This window comes from Leptosomus discolor, chromosome 14, assembly GCF_034619465.1.
Source record: "Leptosomus discolor isolate bLepDis1 chromosome 14, bLepDis1.hap2, whole genome shotgun sequence".
Classification (NCBI taxonomy): Eukaryota; Metazoa; Chordata; class Aves; order Leptosomiformes; family Leptosomidae; genus Leptosomus; species Leptosomus discolor.
Genome location: NC_141404.1, coordinates 17176381 through 17196751, shown reverse-complemented (window position 1 = coordinate 17196751; position 20371 = coordinate 17176381). Strand labels below are relative to the sequence as shown.

Here is a 20371-nt window from a genome sequence, read left to right as displayed (position 1 = left end):
GCAGCCTGGCTCTGAATCCCAGCCAGGGTGCTCAGCCCCCTGCAGATCTGCCCCCTCCCCCCAATCCCAAACATATACCCAAGGCAGCACCAGCTGCTGGCTGAGCCCAGGGGATGAGGCACCACTGGGGCAAGGATGCAGCTGCAAGGAAAGCAGGGAGATGGTCCAAGTCCTCTGCCCCAGAGCAGCACAGTACCTGCTCAGCTAAGGACTTGGACACGAGCATCCCCCTTCCATGTCAGCCCAGGACACAATGCTGCACCCCAGTTGCTTCACCACCTCCTGCAAACACATCCTCCCCATCCCACAAGCATCTCTCCATGGGCAGTTTCAGCACTTTATTGTCTGGCAGTCCTGCTACAGCACCCCACTGTCCTCCCCCTGGCCATAGCCACAGGGGGGATCCGCTCCCTTGTCCCCAGCACGGCACCACAGTGTCCCTGGGAGCTGGAGTCTGCAGGAGCTGCAGCAATCCAAGAACTGGCACTTAAGGCATCCTGGCTGGGGCTGCACGCTGCTCCTCCACGCCGGGCACAGGGAGGGGGCACGTGGCCAGGCATGGCTGTGGTCCGGTCCTGCTGGGCTGGCAGTGTGGGTCACTTGATTTCAGTCATCTTTTAAAAACATTGTTCTAAAATGCCACCAGTTCTGGGTTCTGACCAGATACTCTCAGCTTTGTTTCTCTTAAAAAAAACCCAAACCCAAACCTTTCTTCCCTTTTATGAGCAGTTTTCAATTTTGGCCAGAAATTGCTGTGCCCACCATTCCTCCAGGTCAATGGGAACAAAGTCTGAAAGAGAGGGGAGGGAGAGAGGAAAGCGTGGCCGAGCAGCTGGCGTGAGCAGAGCTCTGGGTGCTCTCCCTGAGCCATACACTTTGCCATTGGAAAAAGTGAGATCCCAGAATTTCCCCCACTGCTGTGCCCTGGCCCCAGAAGGCCAGGCTGGGTTTACAGGGACCTTCTCTTCTCGTGGAGATCTCAGGTGCTGCAGGAGCCCCCAGGCTGCATTCACAGCCATTGCTCCATCTGCTAATGGAGAAGCATGTTGTCCCTGGCCCCACTGCACTCCAGCTTGGTCCCAGGAGAGGCAGGTCCCCATGGAGGGACCCCAGGGACTCACCTCCAGTGCAATGTGGCACCCACCTCAGTGGCTGGAGAAGGCATCATTTCCAGAACAGTCATCAACAGGGCATCCTGCTTGCTTGGGCTCCTCTGACCAGGCACATCCCCACCGTGGTGCCGGGAGCCAGCTGCCCCCCAGCACCCCCTGAGTGGCCTCAGCACCAGCAGGACAGACCAAACCCAGCCCCTCCGGTGGATCCAGCACTGGGATCCACACTCCCATTGCAGCCCTGCTCAGGTGCCTGGCTGAGCCCAATGAATACCACCTTCCCCCCCCCCCCCCCCCGACCCCAAAGTACCCCGACTGCTTCCCACTTACTTTTCAGTCCGGGGTTGGGGGTTTTCTCTACGTACTGCACGGGGCCACAGGCGCTCTCCCCACTCCGGCTGCCATCCAGCTGCTGCTCTACCTGCTGCCAGGCTGGGCAGGGAGGGAACAGGCAGGGGATGGTTTTGGGATGGGGATTTCCCAGCCCAGGGGGGCTGTGGGAGAGGAGCAGGAGGTGGCGGTGCAAAGGAGGGCAGACATCCAGGCTGGGGACCTCATCCCTGCTACTGAGGTCCCCAGCACAGTGTGGCTGCCTCATGAGGGATCCCCACACGGTCCAGCCCCACTGGGATGTGACAACAGACCAGTGGCTGCCCCCGTGGACACTCTGCCCTCACCTTCATAGATGAAGCGGACGTTCTCCTCGTGGGCCAGTGTGTAGCACTCCTCAGGTGCCGAGACCTGCTGCAGCAGCACCTGCGGCCTCTTGCCATTCACTCTGTTGAAGACTAGTTTCTGGGCTGGACTGTCAAGGGAGGCAAGGTGAGGGTGAAGGGGGCAGGCTGCTCTTCCCACCACGGTTTGGAGCAAGGACAGGGGCTGTCCAGCTGCCCCGGAGTGCTCCATGGCACGCACACTCGCTCACAGCCCCAGCCAGGCCAGGGGCCCAGTTGCAGCCAGCCAGCCCCACTCAGTCCCATCCCCAAGGTCAGGGGACCAAAAGGGACCCAACCCCTAGCGAAAGGGGGTTCCTATGCAGGGAGAGGTGCAAGCAAGGGGAGCTCCCCAGGGAAAAGCCCAAGCTGCCTTTCTCCCACTCATCCTCCAGCCCCGGCACTAAGTGCAGTCCCTAAAATAAAAAAATCTGCCATCAAAATTGCTGAAATATCAGGAAAATGGAAGTGAAATCCAATTAGGCACTGGGCAGGGGGATGCACTGTGGTTCCATCCTCCGCAAACCAAGCACCCGGGTTTACTGGAGCAGCCCCGGCCCCCAGCACAGCCCCAAGACTGGGACAAAACCTTCTGCTAACTGGGAGCAGGTCAGGCTTCCTCGGAGCTGGGATCCCCTACCAGTAGGGAGGCACTTAAACCAGCCACGTCCTGGAAACAGTAAAACCAGGCAGATTAAAAGGAAAGGTTTAGGCTCAGACTTGCAGGCATGTTCCATGCAAAACTTCAGTATTTTGGCTTTTCTGCCCAGCTTCAGGGCAGGACATGTCTGCAACGGCTGCGTTCCTCACAGGACAAAGTCTAAGGGGCCCTGAGAGCGCGGACGGGTTTGCAGGGCAGGTGAGACTGAGAACAGGCAGCCCCTGCCCGTTGTGCAGGCAGGGCCTGGCGCAGGGGTAACGCACCCCAAACCACACGTGGCTGGGGGGCAGCGGGCAGGCAGCCCTGCCTGCAGCAAGCAGAAGCGTGCCCAACCTGTCTGGAGGAGGGTAAGTGTGGTAGCAGCCACTCTGGTTAATTAGGGAAAGCTCCCGGGAAGGAGAGGAGCTGGAGGGGAGGCTTTTCTCCTGTGTTCTTGAAACAGCAGAAGGAGACTGGCAGAGCGGTGCAGGCCCCAGAGCGGAGTTGCCAGCTTTGCCGGGCCGGGCTTTGCCCCCAGCTCTCCAGCTGACACCCCCTCCGTTGGAGAAGCGGCCATCGCACCTCCAGCTGCTGAAATCCCCCCAGCTCCTGCCCCGCAGCTCCCCCGATCTCTGCGAGAAGCGGGAAGTTTCACCCAAAAGCTATTCCCCGCCCCACTTTGGGGACAAGAGACAAGCCCCAAACCCTGCCGTGGGCCACCACGGCCTCCGTGGGTCCTGCGGGGACCTGCCAGCCCCGGGGACCAGCTGGTCACCCAGGCTGGTGCAATCGGCGCTACCCCCGCGGCTGGCGGGAGGGTTGCACAAGCCCGGCCCGGGGCTCTCCTCCGGCACCGGGACCCCCCTCTGCCTGCCCCCCGCTGCTGCCTGCACTTTGCCCGCTCCTCCGCTCTCAAATCCCACTCCCCCTTGCTTTTTGGGAGCAGCCTCCGCCCGCCCCGGGGACACCGCGCGGGGGACACACACGCACGCACACCCCCCACCTCCGGTCCCCTCCCCGAGGGGCGGCCCACGCCGCGAGCGTACGGTGTCCGTGGCAAGCGGGCGGGGAGCAGCAGGGCTGCAGCCCCCCCCCGCGCATGCAGGCACCGAGCAACGGCCCCCGGCCCCCCGCCCGCCCCCGCGGCCCCTCCCCCGGCGGCGCGGCCCGGCCGCCCCGGTAACCTTTCCCCAAGGTCACGGCCGCCGCCACCGCCGCCGCGGGGCTCACCTGGCGGGGGGCCAGGCGCCGGGCTGGAGCCGGCCCCGCAGCTCGCCCAGCTTGCTGCTCTCCACCGCCTGCTGCGTCGGACCTGCGGGCGGCGGCGGGGCGTCAGAGCGGCCCGGGGCGGGGGTGGGGGGAGCGGGGCGGGACGGTGCCCACACACCCCCCTCTCTCCCCTCCCGGGGTCCCCGGTACCTGTGCGGCGCTGCGTGGCCAGCTTGCTGGGGCCGCGCGTCAGCGTGTACATCCTGCGGCACCGGGACGGCCCCGGGCCCGCACCGGCCCCGCCGCCCCCGCCCGAGTGCGGCGCGTGCCCCTCGCCGGGCCTTTAACGGGCCGGGCCGGGCCGGCCGCCGCGACACGCCCCCGCCCTTAAAGGGCCCGCGCGGGCCGGGGGGGGGGGGCGGCCACCCGCGGAGGTGGGGAAGGGTGGGAGGTGTCGGGGTGCGGAGGGGACAGAGGGGGGGCAGGAGGAGGGGGGGAGGCAAAGGAAGGACACGCAGGGGGCACATGGAGGGGACACGTGGGACACACGTGGGGCACATCGGGGGCACACTAGGGATGGGGGGCGCACAGGGGCACAGCGGGGCACGCGTGGGGGGACACAGGGGACATGCGTGGGACACATACCGGGTACGGGTGGAGACACGGGACGCACAGGGTGGCACGCACGGGACGTGGGGACACAGCGGGGTCGGGTAGGAGAGAGGGGACAGGAGACACGTGGGACACGAGATGGGACACAGGGAACACGGCGGGGATGTGCTCAGGGACGTACAGGGGACACCGGAGCCGTGGGACACACGGGGGACACGTAGGAGCCACCCCTGGGATGCAGTCAGGGGAGGTGCAGGGGGCAGCGAGAGGGTGCCGAGGCAGGGGCTGAGGTGCCACCACCGTGGGGACGGCGCTGGGACGAGCCCGGTGAGGCCTGGCCGCGCACGCCGTGACCGCAGCGCGGGAAGCCGGGGCGGGCGGCCCCTGCAGCCATCGCGGCGACCTTCGGAGCGGGAAGGAGCACTCAGGTCCCCCCCGGGGAGGGAGGGGCAGCCCTGGGAGGTGACCCCGAGACGACCCCCGGCCACCCCGCAGCACCGCCCGTGGCTGGGTGGCACCCAGGGTTTTGGGACGGGTCGTGGGACAAATCCACCGGGGTCGCTCCAGCCTCGCTCTGGGGGCAGAGAAGCCACCCCACAGGGTGACCGTGGCCTTACCACAGCACCGGCCGCATGGCCGCCGTGACACAGCCCCGTCGGGGTGCCTGGCCCCCCGAGAAAAGCATCCTGCAAAGCAGGGCCCGATCCTGCAGGGGGCCGGCCACCCGCGGGCGCCTGGCTGGCAGGGGAGCGCCTCGCAGCCGCCAGCCCCGCAACCCAACGCGGTGCGGGACTCCTTACTGCCTTAAATACCGCCGGCACCCGGGGGGACCCCGTCGCCAGCTTGTCACCCGCCCTGTCACCCGGAGGAGAGGTCGTGCCTCAGTTTCCCCACCGGCCCCGGCGCGGCCCCGCCTGGCGGCTGAGTGCCGGCGGGGCGACAACGCGGCCAGCCGCGCCGCTGGTGTAGTGGTATCATGCAAGATTCCCATTCTTGCGACCCGGGTTCGATTCCCGGGCGGCGCACAACCATTTTTTTCCCCTTTTTTTTTTTTTTTTTTTAAAAATCCCAACCGTGGGGGCGGGTCCCCGCGGTGGCGGCTGGGAGCTGTAGTCCCCGCCCGACGGCCACCGCCTGCTCCAGCCATGCAAGCGCCGGCGGCGGCGGAGCGCAATAAGGACCCGATCCTGGCGGTGCTGCGGGAGTACGCGGGGTGCGGTACCCCCCCGGGCCCCGGAACCCTGCGGGTGCTGGAGGTGGGGGCGGGCGCGGGGCTGCACGCCGCGCATTTCGCCCGGGCGCTCCCGCGGACCCGCTGGCAGCCCTCGGACATCGACCCCCGGGCGCTGCGGAGGTGAGCGGGGAGCTCGGGGGGGGGGGGGGGGGGGGCGGGGGCACAGCCTGCAGCCCCCTCTCCGGCCGACCGGGCTCCCCAGCTCGGGGCTGTTTTATTCCACGAAAGCCCCAATATCCAGCTCCCAAACAGCCCAGACTCCCCCGCTCGGTCCTTTCGATTTTTTTTCCCAGGAAAAACCCGATATCGAGCTCCCAAGTGCCCAGGCTCTCCAGTTTGAGGCTTTTTTTTTTTTTTTTTTCCCAGAAAAGACCCAGTATTGAACTCTGGGACCGCCCAGGCTCCCCTGCTTGATGCTTTATTTTTTCCAGGAAAAACACAATATTCAACGCTTGAACAGCTCAGGCTCCCCAAGTCAGTACTTGCTATATTTTTTTGCCGGAACAGCCCAAATATCCAACTCCCAAACAGCCCAGGCTCCCCAGCTCAGCACTTCATTTTTCCCAGGAAAGCCCCAATATTCAACTCTCCACCAGCCCACCCCGCTACGGAGAGATTCCTGCCCGCGAAGCACCCGGCCGCGCGTCGCTGAGCGGTGGTCGCCCTCCCATCCTGCAGCCACGGCCGCCACGCTCCGCGGTGATGCCAGGCCCGGTGCCCAGCTCACCGGGATGCCGGTGGGTGGCTCACGCCCCACTCCCGGCATCGCCAGGCCGTGTTTGTTTTGCGTGGGTCCGGCCGTGGCCAAACGCCCCTTCCAGGCATTGCAGCGCTGGGCTTGGTTTCCGGGCTTGGTTTCCATTCAGAAAACCAAAATAAACCCTGGCTCAGCAGCACGGGAAGGAATCCCCTCCTGAAAACAAAATAAACCCGGTGGGGAGGTGCCAAAACTGGTGCCTGTCCGGGGGTGGGGTGGGGTTGCAGCCGGTGTCCTTCCCACCCGTCGCCTCTCCGGCAGCGGCACCCAGCACATGGCACCCCGCTTAAAAACAACCCCCGCGCTGGGAGGCCGTGGGTCGCCCCTCCGCCGCCTCGGAACCGAGCTCTGGCTGGTGAATGAGCCAAAAAGGGACTAAATCACACCGAAATCACACGGCACTGGTGCAGCGGTACCGGCAGTGTGCAGGCAGCCCGGGCGCAGGGGTGCTGCAGGCAGCGCTGCGGGCAGCCCGGGCACGTGGGTGCGGGCAGCGCGCGGGCAGCGCACAGGCAGCCTGAGCACGTGGGTGCGGGCAGCGCCGCAGGCAGGGCGGGCGTGTGGGTGCAGGCAGCGTGCAGGCAGCCTGGGCACAGGGGTGCAGGCAGCCTGGGTGCAGGTAGCGTGCAGGCAGCCTGGGCACAGGGGTGCAGGCAGCCTGGGTACAGGCAGTGTGCAGGCAGCCTGGGCGCAAGGGTGCAGGCAGCCTGGGTGCAGGGGTGCAGGCAGCCCGGGTGCAGGGGTGCAGGCAGCCTGGGTGCAGGTAGCGTGCAGGCAGCCTGGGCACAGGGGTGCAGGCAGCCTGGGTACAGGCAGTGTGCAGGCAGCCTGGGTGCAGGGGTGCAGGCAGCGCGCAGGCAGGCAGCCGGGAGGGCAGCGTGCGCCGGCTGCCCGGCTGAGGGGCAGCGGTGACTCGGAGCTGGTTTGGGCACTGGGGTCCATGTGCTGCCAGTTCTCCAGCTGCCCGCAGCAAAGGAAAGAGCTCGGCGCCACCAGGCCCCTCGCCCTGTGCAGAGCCCCCCCCAGACTCTGTTGCAAAGCACAACCTTATTGTTAGACATCAGAGACTCCCCCTGGGAGATGCTGCTGGCAGCCAGTGCGGGCAGGTTTCGGGTCTGCCTGCAGCGGGTGCTGGGAGGGGGATGCGTGGGGCGGAGCAGGTGATGCCCCGGCTGAGGTTGACATTGGATTTGGTGCCCGCAGCATCACTGCCTACATGGAAGCCATGCAAGTGCCCAACTTGCTGCCCCCCATCCTGCTGGATGTCTCGCAGGGCTGGGAGACATGGGGGGGCACCCAACCCGCCACCCTCGACCTCCTCGTCAGCATCAACATGATGCACATCGCGGAGCTGCAGTGCACCGAGGTGAGCGGAGCAGGGCTGGGGCCACACCAGCCCTCGCCACGTCCCAGTCCCCACGTCTGGGGGTTCAAGGGCTGAGGAGGGGGCTCCTGGGGGGTGTCCCCAGCCCCCTGACCTGGTCCTTACCTCTCTTTTCCCCAGGGCCTGTTCAAGGGTGCTGGGGTGCTGCTGAAGCCTGGAGGCGTGCTCTTCACCTACGGGGTGGGTGCTGCTCGGTTGAGCACCCGTCTTGGTGCAGGAGTATCCCCACGGGCACAGGGTGTCCCTGGGGATGCCGGGGGGGGGGGGGGGGGCAGATGGGAGGGCAGCTCTGGGCATGGCTTGTGGGGAGGGCTGGGGAAAGCAGGGGGCTCGGCTTTGGGGTGGGGGAGTGTCTCAGCCTTTCGGGGCATGTGCTGAGCCCTGGATGGGCGGCTTTGGCTGCTCGCCTCAGGACGAGAGGGATCCTGTCCTCCCATGCCCCATCCAGGGCAGGGTCTAGGGGGGCCCGTGGGGGGTGACAGCACCCATAGTGAGTGATGGGACTCGTGGTCCCTCTCTGGGGCCATGATCCTTCTTGCTTGGCTTCTGCACATGGTGCGGACAGCAGCGCGTGGGCTGGGGGGGCAGGGGCTTGTGGGGGACACGCAATGGCTCGTGCCTGCAGCTCCGGCTCCGTGTCCTGGCAGCCCTACGCCGTGGACGGCCGGATCAGCCCCCAGAGCAACGTGGACTTCGACCGCAGCCTGAGGCAGAGGTAGGAGGGGGCTGGGGGTGCCCAGTACTGCTGGTGGCCTGTCCGGCCCATGCTGCCTGTCCTGCCTGAACTGCCTGTCCTGCCCGAGCTGCCCGCAGCTGCAGGGAGCTCCCGCCCAGCGTGGTCCTTCAAGACAAGACCTAAAGCAGTGTCCAAGGGGGAGTCCTGTCCCCCCTGTTGTGTGTCCCCCCCCCCAAACCTGGGGGCACCCCCGGGAGATGGGGATGGTTCTTCGGGGAGCGCAGCGCGGTGAGATGTCCGTCATCTGACCCACGCCTCCCTCCCTGGCAGCAACCCCGCATGGGGCCTTCGGGATACGGCGCTGCTGCGGCAGCTGGCCGAGGCCAACGGGCTGCGCCTGGAGAGGATGGTAGGTGCTGGGGTCTGCGATGGGGGGGATAGTCCCTGCACTGGTGGGGACCCCCCCTGACCCCCCCCCCCCCCCCCCCCCCGGCTCTGTGCTTCCAGGTGGACATGCCGGCCAACAACAAGAGCCTCATCTTCCGCAAGCAGTGACCCGCCCTGAAAGTTCCTCCTGGCACCTCCAGGCAACTGCTGGCATGGCTGTGTCATCGCCCCCCCTCCCCCCAATTGATGCCCCCTCAAGGGGGTCACACCATCCCCACACCGGTGCCAGCTGGCACTGGGGATGGCAACTATGGGACGGTGCCCCACTTGCCCCAGCTGGGGCTGGGCTTGCCTGGTGGGCTGGGGTGGGGGTGTTGAACTCCCCTGGCCCCTTTGGGGCTCCCTTTGCAATGGGGTGCCCCAGTCTGGCGCAGAGAAGCCACCGCAGCTGCCATGGGGGCCGGGGTGGGGGGGGGGGGCACAGCACTCATATGCATGGGGGAGATTTCTTACTTGGTACCAGTTTCCCTGGAGGATGCTGTGGCAATAGTGGGGGAGGGCCTTGTCCCCCTTCCCCTCCCCACCTGGCACTGTGCTGCTGGTCCCCCAATAAATTCCGGGGCTTTGCCCCCCCCGCCCCCGGCAGCTCCCTGATGCTGTCAGCCCTGACACTGGGGGGGGGCATCCCCAGTCCCCCCCCCTGCGGTGCCAATGGTGGGGTCAGATCCTGCACTGGGGGTGCTACACTGGGCCCACAGGCTTCGGTGCGGTGGGAAGGTTTTTATGGGGAGGGGGTGTCCTGGCAGACCTCCCACCCCTCTGCAACCCAACCCAGTCGTCCTTTATTGCTGCTGGCTGGGCTGGGGGGTACATGGTGGGGGGGAGCATGCAGCAGATAAATTACAGGGTGGGTGGGAGCTGGGCTGGGGCTCAGCACCGGGTTGAGGGGGAACTACCCGACGGTGGCAATCCCTAGATACAAGCACTGGTGCAGGGGCTCCCCCACGCTGCCCCCCTCCATGGTGAGCCTGTGCCTCCCCCCCTCCATGCCAGCAGTCAGCACATCCCGGCTCTCCCCTAGTCCTGGAAACGGTTCAGGAGGTCGCAGGTTTTCTTCTCCATCAGCTCATAGATCTTCTTCACCCTCTTGTCGTTGGCTGCCCGGACGTAGCTGCTGGGGTCCAGCGTGGCCATGCCATCGTGCACCTCGCCCATGATGATGAGCGGCCCGTCCTCCGCTGTCATGTTGGGGCAGGGGCAGCTCCAGTCCATGTCCGTCAAGGTCACCTCCAGGTACTTGATGTTGAAGAACTTGAGGCCCATCTTCTCGTCCTTGAGGACGTCCTCGAGGGCGAAGCGGGCGATGCCGGAGTCCTGGTCCTCCACGATCTCCATCAGCCGGCCCACGATGGCAAAGTCGCTGCGGCAGAGGCTCAGCACCATCTTGCTCTTCAGGCGGCAAGCCTTGCACTGCAGGCTCTTGGGGAAGGGGCAGACATCCTCGCAGGTCTCCTTGCTCTCAAAATTGTTGGTGTTGCCCTCACAGCCACCGTAGACGAAAGAGTGGCACTGCTTCAGCAGGTGGTTGTACGCCCAGCGCGGCTCCCAGTTCTGGCAGGGACCCTGCACCATGGGCAGCAGGCAGGTGGGACGGGCGCTGCCCAAGCAGGCAGCCCGGCACTCCTCGTAGGTCTCAAAATGGTTCCTGTTGGCCCCGCAGCCCCCGTAGCGGAAGGTGAGGCAGGAGCCCTGCTTGGCATCGAAGTGCCAGCGCACCTCCAGGGCCTCGCACCGCCGCCGGTCTGGCTCCTTCAGGCAATCGGCGCTGGGGAAGGGCTGGGGGCTGCTGGCCCGCGGGATTCCCCCCGGCTCCCGCCTGACCACCGACAGCGGGAAGTCGGCACGGAGCAGCCCGGCGGCGTTCCTGGCCGTGCAAGTGTAGATGCCGGCGTCCTCGTGGCGGGCGTTGTAGATGACCAGCTGGCCGATGTTGGTGACCACCACGTTGCCGTACATCTGGTCCGGCCGCATGATGAAGTTCTCCTCCCGCTCGCTCTGCTTCTCCCAGGTGATGTCCGGCCGCGGGCGCCCGCTGACGTCGCAGCGGAAGCTGACGGTGCCGCCGGCGCGCACCGACTGGTGGAAGGGGTTGCTGTAGAGGGCGGGGGGCACCGGCACCTCAGGGCCGGCTCCCGGTGTGGGGCGCGCCGTCGTCTCCAGCGGCACGGGGCTGGTGTCGGGCCAGGTGAAGATGTGCTTGCAGGGGACGGTGGTGAGGCGGGTGCCGCGCAGGCACGCCTCGGCGTCCATGTAGCACTTGTTGTAGTAGGTGAGGCCGTCGGAGGCGCAGGTGAAGTTGGGCTCCTTCTCGCAGCGGTCCTTGCACTTGCAGACGGGCTGCCCGTCCCAGATGTCGCAGTCGGAGCCCTGCTGCGCGCACACGAAGCTCTCGCATGAGGCCGCCGGCGCCAGCGCCAGTGCCGGCAGGCTGCCGTCGGCGAAGCGGGCGGCCACGCAGCTCCGCAGCCCACACACGTTGGTGCAGCATTTCTCGAAGTTTTCGCAGTCCTGGCCGGAGCAAGGGAGGAGAGGAGGTTGGGAGGTCATCGCCGTGCTGCAGCTGGGGGTGCTGCTCCCACCCACTGGGAGGGCTTTTGGGTGGGCGAGTGTCCCCCGCGCAGCTCTGTGCACCCCTGGCATCGCTGGGCTCCAGGTAAGAGCCAGACCTCCCCAGCACAGCTGCACCAGCCCCAGACTGCCCTCAGTCCCCCTCAGACACCCCCCCCAGCATGCTTAGGGGTGCACTGCAGTGAGGATAGCCCCCTCTCCCCGCCAGCAGACAGCGTCTCACCCCTCTCAGCTTTTGCTGGCTGAGGGGAGGCAGAACTCTGCACAGATGCATTGCAAAGGAGTCTCCCCCTGGGTCCAGGCCACCCTAAGTGGTGCGGAGGTGCTGGTGCCCTGCTCACTGCTGCGGAGCCGGGGCTCTCTGGGATGGACCACCTGGTCCGTGAGTGGGCTCCTGCTCTCAGGGAAAATTGGTGGTGGTGGTGGGGTTGGTGTAGGGGAGTCTGTCCCCTGACAGGTGGGGGGGGTCCCTGTCCCAGCACACTCAAGCTGCCCATCCCAGCCCCTCAGCTGGGTGGGAGCATCCTGGGGGTGCATGGAAAGGGTGAAATGGCCACAGGGCATGGCCAGAGAAGGGGCACGTGGTGGTGGTGGGGAACAAGCAGTTTCTTTGCATGCTGGGGGGGGTGGGGATTGGCCCTGGGGCACCCCTCATGCCAGCCAACAGCAGGGGTGCGGGGGGGGGGGGGTGTGTGGGATGAGGTGGCAAAGCTGCAGCTGGGCTGAGCCCGTTGTACTGAACCAGCTGCATCACTGGGCACAAGACCCGCACCCCAAAGCACCTCCCTTGGGGACCTGGGGATGCTCCCCACCCCCCACCTGGGGATGCCCACCCCCCCCCCCACTCCCCCGCTCACCTGGTCGGCCTGGCACTCCCGCTCGCAGGTGCTCTGCGCGTCCACCCACAGGTTGGGGTTCAGCTGGTTGGGGCAGACCCCCAGGTGCCGCATCCTGCCCGGCTGCAGGCTCAGCCCGGCTGCCGCCGCCAGCACAGGCAGGAGGAGCGCGATGCCCATGGGCACACGCTGCCGCCCACCCACTCGCCGGCCCCGGCGGCCAACATTCCCATGAGGAGGCATCTGGCCACCCCGCACCACCGGCCTGGCTCACGGCGAGGGCTTGGGATAAATCACATTCAGGATGGAGAGAACAAGGGAGAAGGTGGGCGGGTGGGGGGACAAAGAGGAGGAGAGGACCAAACCCCTGCCCTTCAGCACGCCCGGCGCCTGCCGGACCACCGGCGATGCTGGCCGCCACCTCCATCCATCGCTACCGCTCGGCTCCCGGGGTGCCGGGGACACGGTGGCAGCAGCGTCCTTCAGCGAGAGGGGCTCAGTCCATCCCCAGCTCCGGCGGGGCGAGTGGGGTAGAAGAGGAGGACGGGAAGGTTGTAATCTGAATCCCCTCCCTTCCCACTGATGTTTCTGGGTGTTTGGAATGGGAAAGGCGCTGACCTCAGCCTCTAACCCCGACGAGCCCAGCGATCGGCTGGGCAAACACGGGGGGAGATCAAAGGCAGAATGCAGAAAGTCTCCAAAGAGGGAGAGTGGAAGGAGGCGGAGGGACAGACACACACACACGCACACACACAAAACCCCCCACCCAGCCCACGGAGCTGAATTCCTGCAGGATGAGAAAACAGCCAGAGCCCGTGGGCCACTCAGACAGGGCCACCGGCGGGGAGACATGCAGAGCCCACGTTGCGGGGGCTTGGGCTGGCCGGGGAGCCCCTCACCCCGCCTCTTGGTGCCCACTGGCACCACGGGCAAAGGCAGCCCAGTGCCCAGGAGCAGGGTGACAGCGTGTGTCCACCCCGCTCACCAGCGAGCAACCCGCCAGTGCCACACGTGGGATGGGACCCCGGCTCGCCTGATGGAGTGGTTGCCCCCCCAGCCCCCCCAGAGGGGCTCCCCCAGCCCGCCAGCAGCTCCCAGCCCTCCCACCCCACTGATTTACAGCCAAGCTGTCGTCTTCTGCGCTGGAAGGCAGCGCCTGGCTGTGCCAGACCCCGGCGGGACTGCTCCGGCACGCTGGGCCTGGGCTTCAATCCCGCCGCTGCCGCCCCGAGCACATCCCGCAGCCAGCCCTAAGCTGGAAGAGCCGGCCCTGGCTCCCCGGCCAGATTTCCCTAATCCCCGGGGGAGACTGACCTGCAGCAGGAACATTTCATGGCATTTTGGGAGCATTAACTCTTCCGGCACTGGCGAAAGCTGCGACCCACCTTCCTCATCACCCGGCGGGGGTCCGCAGCTCCTGGGAAGTAGCAAACCCACCTCCAGCTTCCCCTCCGCAGGGCTGCAAACTGGGAGGGGAGGGGGGCAGGTGGTGGAGGAGGCAAAAAATGAGGGGAGCCTTTTCTTGAAATATTTTGTGGGGAGGGGAACCAACCTGCCCACGCACCGTTGGTGTTTTTGCCTGTAATGGTTTGGTGGTCCCCAAGACTGCAGCTCCTGGGGGAAGCCCCACTGCACCAGACCAGGCATTTCAGGGGCGGGGGGGGGCCCTCGACAGCCGCCACGCTGGCACAAGCAGGACGCAGCCGCCGTGCCCCGGCACACTGACCTCCCGACGGTGCTGCTGACACAGCGCCGTGACCCGCAACTGCTGCCGCTCCCCTGCCCGAGCGGCCGCGCTGCCCGTGGCTCCGCGCTGCCCGTGACGCTGCTGGGGCTCCACGGGGACCTCGAATTTGGGGATTCAAATTTTGGCATGGTCAGGCCTGACATCAGCTTGCCATGACCACGAGCAGAGGGCTGGAGCGTGCCCCGTGGCTGTGCCCAGGGTCCCCGGTCCCATGGCCAAGCAGCCGCCCAAGGGTCCGGCCGGCCCTGGACGCACAAGGGAGGTTACGCTGCCCCAGGACACTCATGGGGAGGCTGGTGAGATGTTTTGCAAACAGGGAATTGCATCAGGACAGCCCAGCCTGGGAGCTACTGGGGGCTGTGCCCTGCCTGCCCCAGCAGCCCAGAGCCCCCCAGAGCCCCCCAGCTGACCCCAGACACCAGCTGCCTGCAGCAGCATTAGCTGGAGATCCCCAAACTTACTTCGCTCCGGCCGGGAGGCAGCGTGGCAGGCTGCCATGGCACCTTGCTCCCCGAGGATGCAGCCTTGGGGCACAGAGCCACTTCGAGGTGCCCCAGGGTCCTTCTGAGGGCGGTGGTACAGGGGGAGAGAGAAGGGGGGAAGAGAAAACCTGGAGCCCAGCTCTCCTCCATCCCCATGCTGGGGTCCCTGCGGTCACAGCAACACGGCCTAAGAGGATGCTGGCGCTGCGTTTTGGGTCGGCTCCTCGCCTGGCAGCCCCACTCCAGAGCCACGTTTCACACCAGAGCCCGAGATGCCTCATCCCTGTGTCACCGAGATCAAAAGCGGTGAGGCCAGGACGAGCGTGTGCCGGGTGCCTTTGCCTCGACGGCGTGAGGCCAACCGGAGGGATGCTGGATGCCACGTGGTTGGAAACGCAGCTTCCAACAACTCAAGACCCTCATCCCTGCCCAGGGATCCCTGCCCAGCCTCTTCTCGTGCTTCTTCAGCAGAAGAGCAAAAAAAAAGCATCTCTGCCCACGCTGGACCAAGCCCATGACAGACTTCCACCATCTAAAGGCTTAAAGCAGCCCTAACTTCAGCCTCTCCCAAACCATCCAAGCACCCACTGCACCTCAAAATGGGGATTTTTTTTGGGATCACTTTCAAAGATCCCAAACACAGATGAGAGTTTTATGGTTCATTTTCTCCTTTCAAGACAGGGGAGCGCAGGAACCAGCTCAGCACCCCGTCCTGGAGGGAAGGGAATGGGGCAGCACCGTGTGTCCCCCCGCCCCCCCCCAGCACCCTGCACCCGGGGAGGGCTCCTGCCCCACCAATGCACCCGCGGGTGGGCGCAGCCTCATTTTCAAGCATCTCCGGTGCAGATGAAGGTCACGTTTCTTCACAGCCTGCGTGGGGGACAGCAGGACCAACCCAAGACACCTCGGGAAGGCGGGTTTGGAGAAACGCACTCAACTAGGGAAGACCTGAACCAACCCGGAGCAACCTGCTCCCTCCTCTTTCCCCAAGGAACAGGGACCCCTAAAGCTCTTCCAGCCTTTCCCCCGAGGCTCAGGTCGTGCGGCTGTTTTCTTGCCCTGCTCCTCCCGAGCAGACAGCTGCAGTGAAGGCAGCCCCTGCTGCTCCAGCGTAATGGGCTCCGGCTGTCCGTGCCCCACCTGAAACCACACACAGCCTTTGTTTCGGCTCTGCTGGCGAGAGGGAACAGACACTTCCAGAACACCCCTTGGAAAGGGAAAAAAAAAAAAAAAAAAAAAAAAAGTCTCCGTGACTCTTCCCTGACCAGGCTTTCACCTCAGCTCCAGGGTTTTCCAGGCTGCAGACACGATCTCATTTCCCCCCTGCCCCCTCCCAGCCCCAGCAATTACTACTTAAGCTGTTAAAACAAGCGTGGCCAGTCTGGTACGAAGTGGAAAATCTGATCCCAGGGAAGTGAGCAGGCAGGGGAAAAGGGAGGTCAAGGGGAGGTGGGCTGGGAGCGAGAGAGAAAAGGATCAGGCGAGGAGAAACCTCCCTCCACCCCAGCAGCAACCCCCCTTTCTTCGGGGCTCCCGGCTCCGAACACCAACCCCAGCGACAGGGCGGCGTGAAGGGGGGCTCCGAGCTCCCTGCGGCATCTTCTCCATTTCAAAGTAGCATTTATCCCAGGCTGACTTGCAGCTTGTTCCAGCCTGGGCAGGATGGGTGAAGACTGCTGCAGCACTCAGTCCTCGCTCCCCCAGCATCGCCCATACCCAAAAGAGGCGATTTAAGGCTTCAAGTGTTCTGGCAAAACCTGTCCCCGGGACCAGGGACTGCGCCCGACCCGACGCACACTGCCGGGGAGCCCGGCTTCCTACAGCCACCTGCGCTACTAAACGTGCGGCAGACGAGCCTGCCTTTTCTTAAGAGCTCCACTACCCAAAAATCAGCAATTCTGTAAGAATCAAGCCTTCAATAAGAATAAATTTAGCTTCTGCATATACAGAGAAGGGCAAAACACCACCAGAGCCAGGAATCATGACTTTCACGACTCCCCAGCAAATGTAATAAGAGTTATTTAGTGGATGACTGGAAAGTGGTGATACACACCTGCACCAAAATCCCCAGTTTTGGACAAAACTGCTACCTTTTCCCTCCAATCTCTTCCCAGCGCCCCCTCTCCAAAATTGATACAGCTTCTCCACCTTTCAATGGATAGTTCAGAACAAAACAAAAAAGACTTTAATTTATACAAAACAAACCCACATATAATCAGTTGAACAACATTGACTGTACAAAGGAATAAAAAAATAAAAGGATAGTCCAAAAAACTCAGGAATGGTACAAGTGTTGGAGAGCAGCTACAGACTAGTGTTGACATCAGATGCAAGAATCTTTTCCTTTTAAATTAAAAAAAAAAAAAAAAAAAGTTTTTTGCTGAGCAATTGCTCCAGGTAAATCTTTCATCCTCACTATGGACAGGATCTGCTCAGACCTTACAGGGTGAAAAACCAAACCCAACCGCAGGGAAAAAGGCGTGGGGAGGTGTCACACGTGGCAAAGCCAAACCAAGCAGAGGTACACCAAGTTCTTCTAGACATGCAGCAGCTGTGTGATTTGGGGAAGGATACCTTCATCCCTCTTCACCCTGCGCACCGGTGTGCGGGAGCAGCCTGGCACAGGGGCCCCGCGGTGCCCGGGTGATGTTTCCCCGGGAGAAGCCGCCTCTCGCGGTGCCGATCACCTGTTGGCCGTATATCCCCGCGCTGCTGAGCCAGCGATTGTCTTCTGCTGCGTGTGAAGTGATGGGAAACAGGTGCCGGCCAGCCCAGACAGGTTCTCCAAATCCCCCGGCCTTCGCGCCACCGGGCCGAGCTCGGCTGCGCCTTTGCTCTTGAGCCAAACCACCACTACAAAGGATTCTTCTCCCCCCTCTCCATCTGCCCGGGGTTTAATTCTCTCCTCGCTCATTTGAGCTAGGCAATAAAGCACGCTAGAGACGAGCCAAGAGACCGACCCCTGTCTTGGATTTTGTTCTGCAGAGCGGGGAGGGGGAAGGCTCCTTCACCTCCCGGGCCAGCTCAGGAGCGAGGGGAAGGAGACGTCCTCCGTGGAGGGATGCGCCCCCGCACGCTGCCTGAACAAAGCGGGTCCGTCGGCCGCGCAGGAGCCGCTGCGGCTTCATTCTGCCCGTGCAAGGCAACAAGCTGCTCTGGGGCGGGGAGCAGAGCAAGGCCGGGCCTCGGGGAGCTGCTAACACCAGGAGGGAGGCGACAGCACCATACCGGCTGGTGGCTCCTGAGGAGACGGGCCCAGCACAAGGAAAAGCAGTTCACTCTCTACCACGCTCCTCTCAACCCACACGTCCTGGCTGCCCGCGAGAATCTGCCGACGTAGCTTAGTCCCACTGCCAAGCCCCGCTTTGCTTTCGCCATGAGGGCCAGGCATTACTTCGAAGTTTCCAGCTGAATTTCCAGCACAGATCGGCCGCGGGATGAAGGCAGGGAAGCACAGGCCCTTGCTTGACACAAGATCTTCTCCCACGGCACGTGCACATCCCAAGCTCCTGCCGCTGAGTGCGCGCGCCCCTCCAAAACCCAGGAGCGGTCCTACAGGGCAGCGTGCTCCCCCCGTCTCCTGGGGCTGCCACGAGGGCCGAGCGAATTTGCTACGACGGGACCTGGGGATTGCTATTTCCCCACACGACCCTTTTGCCTTCCCAGTCCCTGCTCCTTCATGCTCCAGTGGGAAAAGCTGCTTCTGTCCTTTCCCCACCTTCATCCAGGAGGAGCCGCAGCAACGCCAGCTCAGGCAGAACGTCTTTGGAAAAGCAAAGCAAGAAGCAGCCAGGATTTGGGGGCTGTCACAGGGGATGGTGTCGTGGCTGGAGGGCTCTGGAAGCGACGGTCAAGGTTTTGCAGCAATAAGGGACAAAATCCAGCGTTTCTCCTCTGCTCTAGGTGCCAGGGCTCCTACCCTCTGCTCCTCAGTCTGCAATCAGCCGCGCACCAGGAGGTGCAAAGTGAGCACGGCATCAGTCTGACCTCAGAGCTGCCTCTTCATCCCGCCTGCCGAAAACAAACCCCGAGACCCTGGCTGCTCCCCTCTGCCCCTCGATCCACTTAGGTCCCACCCTGCCTTCGGCACTCACAAGTTTTAGGGAATGACTGGAATAAAGCAGCTTGGGGTATGTTACACATGAATCGTTCTTTCCTTCTGCATATGTAGTATTTAAAAAAAAACCCAGCGCAAGCCCAGGTGGTGATTGAAAGTCTCTTAAAGCATTTGTGTATTTTCATCGGAAAATTCTCCACTTCTCCCCCTTTGCTGACACTGGGATAGTTAATCCAGTGCTTGTATTTACATGGCTGCATAAAATTTTCCCTGACTGCTTCTTAAAAAAAAACCCTTAAAAAACAAGTGATATATATATATGTATAATATTTACATAAATAAATGAAGGCGGCAAGCAGACTGCTTCCATCCCCTTTCTAATTGGCCGACTCTTGCCTCATTTTTTTTTTTTTTTTTTTTTGGCAACAGCAGGTTAACACCCCAGTGGAAACTGTCATTAGTCCCCTGTCCCCGTTTCTTTTTTTTTTTTTTTTTTCCTCTACATCCAACGATCACTATTGCACCAGCAATCTGTTCAGGAGCCCAAGAGTTAAAGTTGCAGCACAGACTCTCCTTACCTACTCCCTTAAGCCTCTCAATCTTCCATTAAATCCATTTCTCCATTGAGACTGGATGAGCTTTTTTCCCCCCTCCTTCCCCCCTCCCCAACCCGGCAGCTGCTGAATTTTCCACCCCAGGCCGAGAGGTGAAGCCCAAAGCATTCTTGGAGGGTCACTTGGCAGAGTCCTCTCGCCGCCAGCGCTGCGAGATCCGGCCGGCACCGCGCTTCCTACGCGAAGCCAAAACGCGAGCACATTCCTGACGCCTGTGCGTGCCGTCGGAAAAGCGACCGCGGCCCATCCGAAAGGATCCAGTCGAAAAGGGTTCAGTGTGCAAACAGCTGTACATCGGTGGGGGGGTGTGGACACGTTAGAAGCTCACGGCGTGTCCATCCTGCTAAGAGATCTTGCAGTTGTTGCGTGAGCAGTTCTGTGGGGGGCTCTGGGGAGGACGAATGGATTTGGATCTCTTCAAGCTGTTACCTTTGCTGCTGCTCCCACCTCCACTGCTGGCCAAGGAATATGACCGGCCGTGCATCATCACCGCATTCATGCCGTTGGCCATCGAGAAGGATTTCAGGTGGCTCTTGATGGTGACGGGCAACGGCAGCTTGTCAATGAGGTGGACTGGGGTGCAGGAAACAATGGCTCGGCAGCACAGGTCCTGTAAGCTGAACACTGGTGGGAGAAAAGACCAGACAGTCAAGGGCCAAGAGATGTCAAGGGCTGCCTTCTCCCCACAACTGCTCTTTATGCTTCGCAGTTGTTCCTGCTCCCCTGGGGAGAGATGCTGATAATGATTGCATCCTGATACGAGCCTTGAATGGGGAGCAGGTTGGTTAGGACAGAAGCTTGGGAAACCCCAGATAAGCTTTGGGGGCTAAGGCTTTACGAGACACCAGCTTTGGTGCCAGCACAGGGCTCAGGCGCTGCCACCTCTCCTCTCTGCACAGCACCCGGGGCAGGCAGAGCCTTGCTCGCATTCCTGCCAAACACTCGGCTTTCTCAGACAACCGTTTGGCAAACACAAGGACATGCCCAGGGAAGGAGACAACAGGGTCAGCAAGACCCGAAGCAGGACAGTCTCACTTGGAACCTGCTCGAGGAGCAGCAGCCACAGGGACCGCTCTCTGCAAAGCGCCTGCAGCAACAGAGATCCCACCAAGCCAGAAGATGACTGCCCTTTGAGGCTTCCCAGCGTCCCCTTAGCTCAGTGTACATCATGCGAGTCTGCTTTGGGAAGTCCATTCCGAGGGGAGCTCCCAGCAAGCAGCCACAGGAGGGCACGCTTTCACCTCCAGCCTGCTGCAAGAGCCATGCTGCTGTTCCCAAGCAGG

At 63.2% G+C, this 20371-nt stretch overlaps 4 protein-coding genes and 1 non-coding gene across 7 annotated transcripts in view; 2 read left to right on the top strand and 3 right to left on the bottom strand.

Moving 5' to 3' along the window:
- Positions 1-719: 719 nt before the first annotated feature.
- Positions 720-3936, bottom strand: MCRIP2 (MAPK regulated corepressor interacting protein 2). 2 transcript variants are annotated; one of them, XM_086473212.1, is made up of 5 exons: positions 3885-3936; positions 3696-3777; positions 1790-1917; positions 1443-1544; positions 720-790 (listed from the first exon to the last, which is right to left on the bottom strand). In XM_086473212.1, exons 1-5 carry the CDS (start codon positions 3934-3936, stop codon positions 720-722), a joined length of 435 nt encoding a protein of 144 aa, XP_086329338.1. The 2 variants fall into 2 exon arrangements, with proteins under 2 accessions (XP_086329338.1, XP_086329339.1); XM_086473213.1 differs by lacking the exons at positions 1790-1917; positions 3696-3777.
- A 1304-nt stretch (positions 3937-5240) lies between these two features.
- TRNAG-CCC (transfer RNA glycine (anticodon CCC)) lies at positions 5241-5311 on the top strand. Its single transcript has one exon. It is a non-coding gene; the product is annotated as a tRNA-Gly (tRNA).
- Positions 5312-5431: 120 nt separating this feature from the next.
- Positions 5432-8892, top strand: METTL26 (methyltransferase like 26). The gene is made up of 6 exons (XM_086473185.1): positions 5432-5640; positions 7481-7643; positions 7782-7841; positions 8309-8376; positions 8668-8746; positions 8845-8892. The coding sequence occupies exons 1-6, from the start codon at positions 5432-5434 to the stop codon at positions 8890-8892; spliced, it is 627 nt and encodes a 208-aa protein (XP_086329311.1).
- A 909-nt stretch (positions 8893-9801) lies between these two features.
- WFIKKN1 (WAP, follistatin/kazal, immunoglobulin, kunitz and netrin domain containing 1) lies at positions 9802-12431 on the bottom strand. Its single transcript, XM_086472848.1, has 2 exons — positions 12210-12431; positions 9802-11292 (listed from the first exon to the last, which is right to left on the bottom strand). The coding sequence occupies exons 1-2, from the start codon at positions 12429-12431 to the stop codon at positions 9802-9804; spliced, it is 1713 nt and encodes a 570-aa protein (XP_086328974.1).
- A 6731-nt stretch (positions 12432-19162) lies between these two features.
- Positions 19163-20371, bottom strand: part of RAB40C (RAB40C, member RAS oncogene family) — a 34251-nt gene continuing 33042 nt past the window's right edge. For both annotated transcript variants that reach the window (XM_009955552.2, XM_009955553.2), the window contains exon 6: positions 19163-19712. In XM_009955552.2, coding sequence (XP_009953854.2) covers positions 19432-19712 — 281 coding nt within the window. In that variant the 3' untranslated portion in view covers positions 19163-19431. The remainder of the gene's footprint in view (positions 19713-20371) is intronic.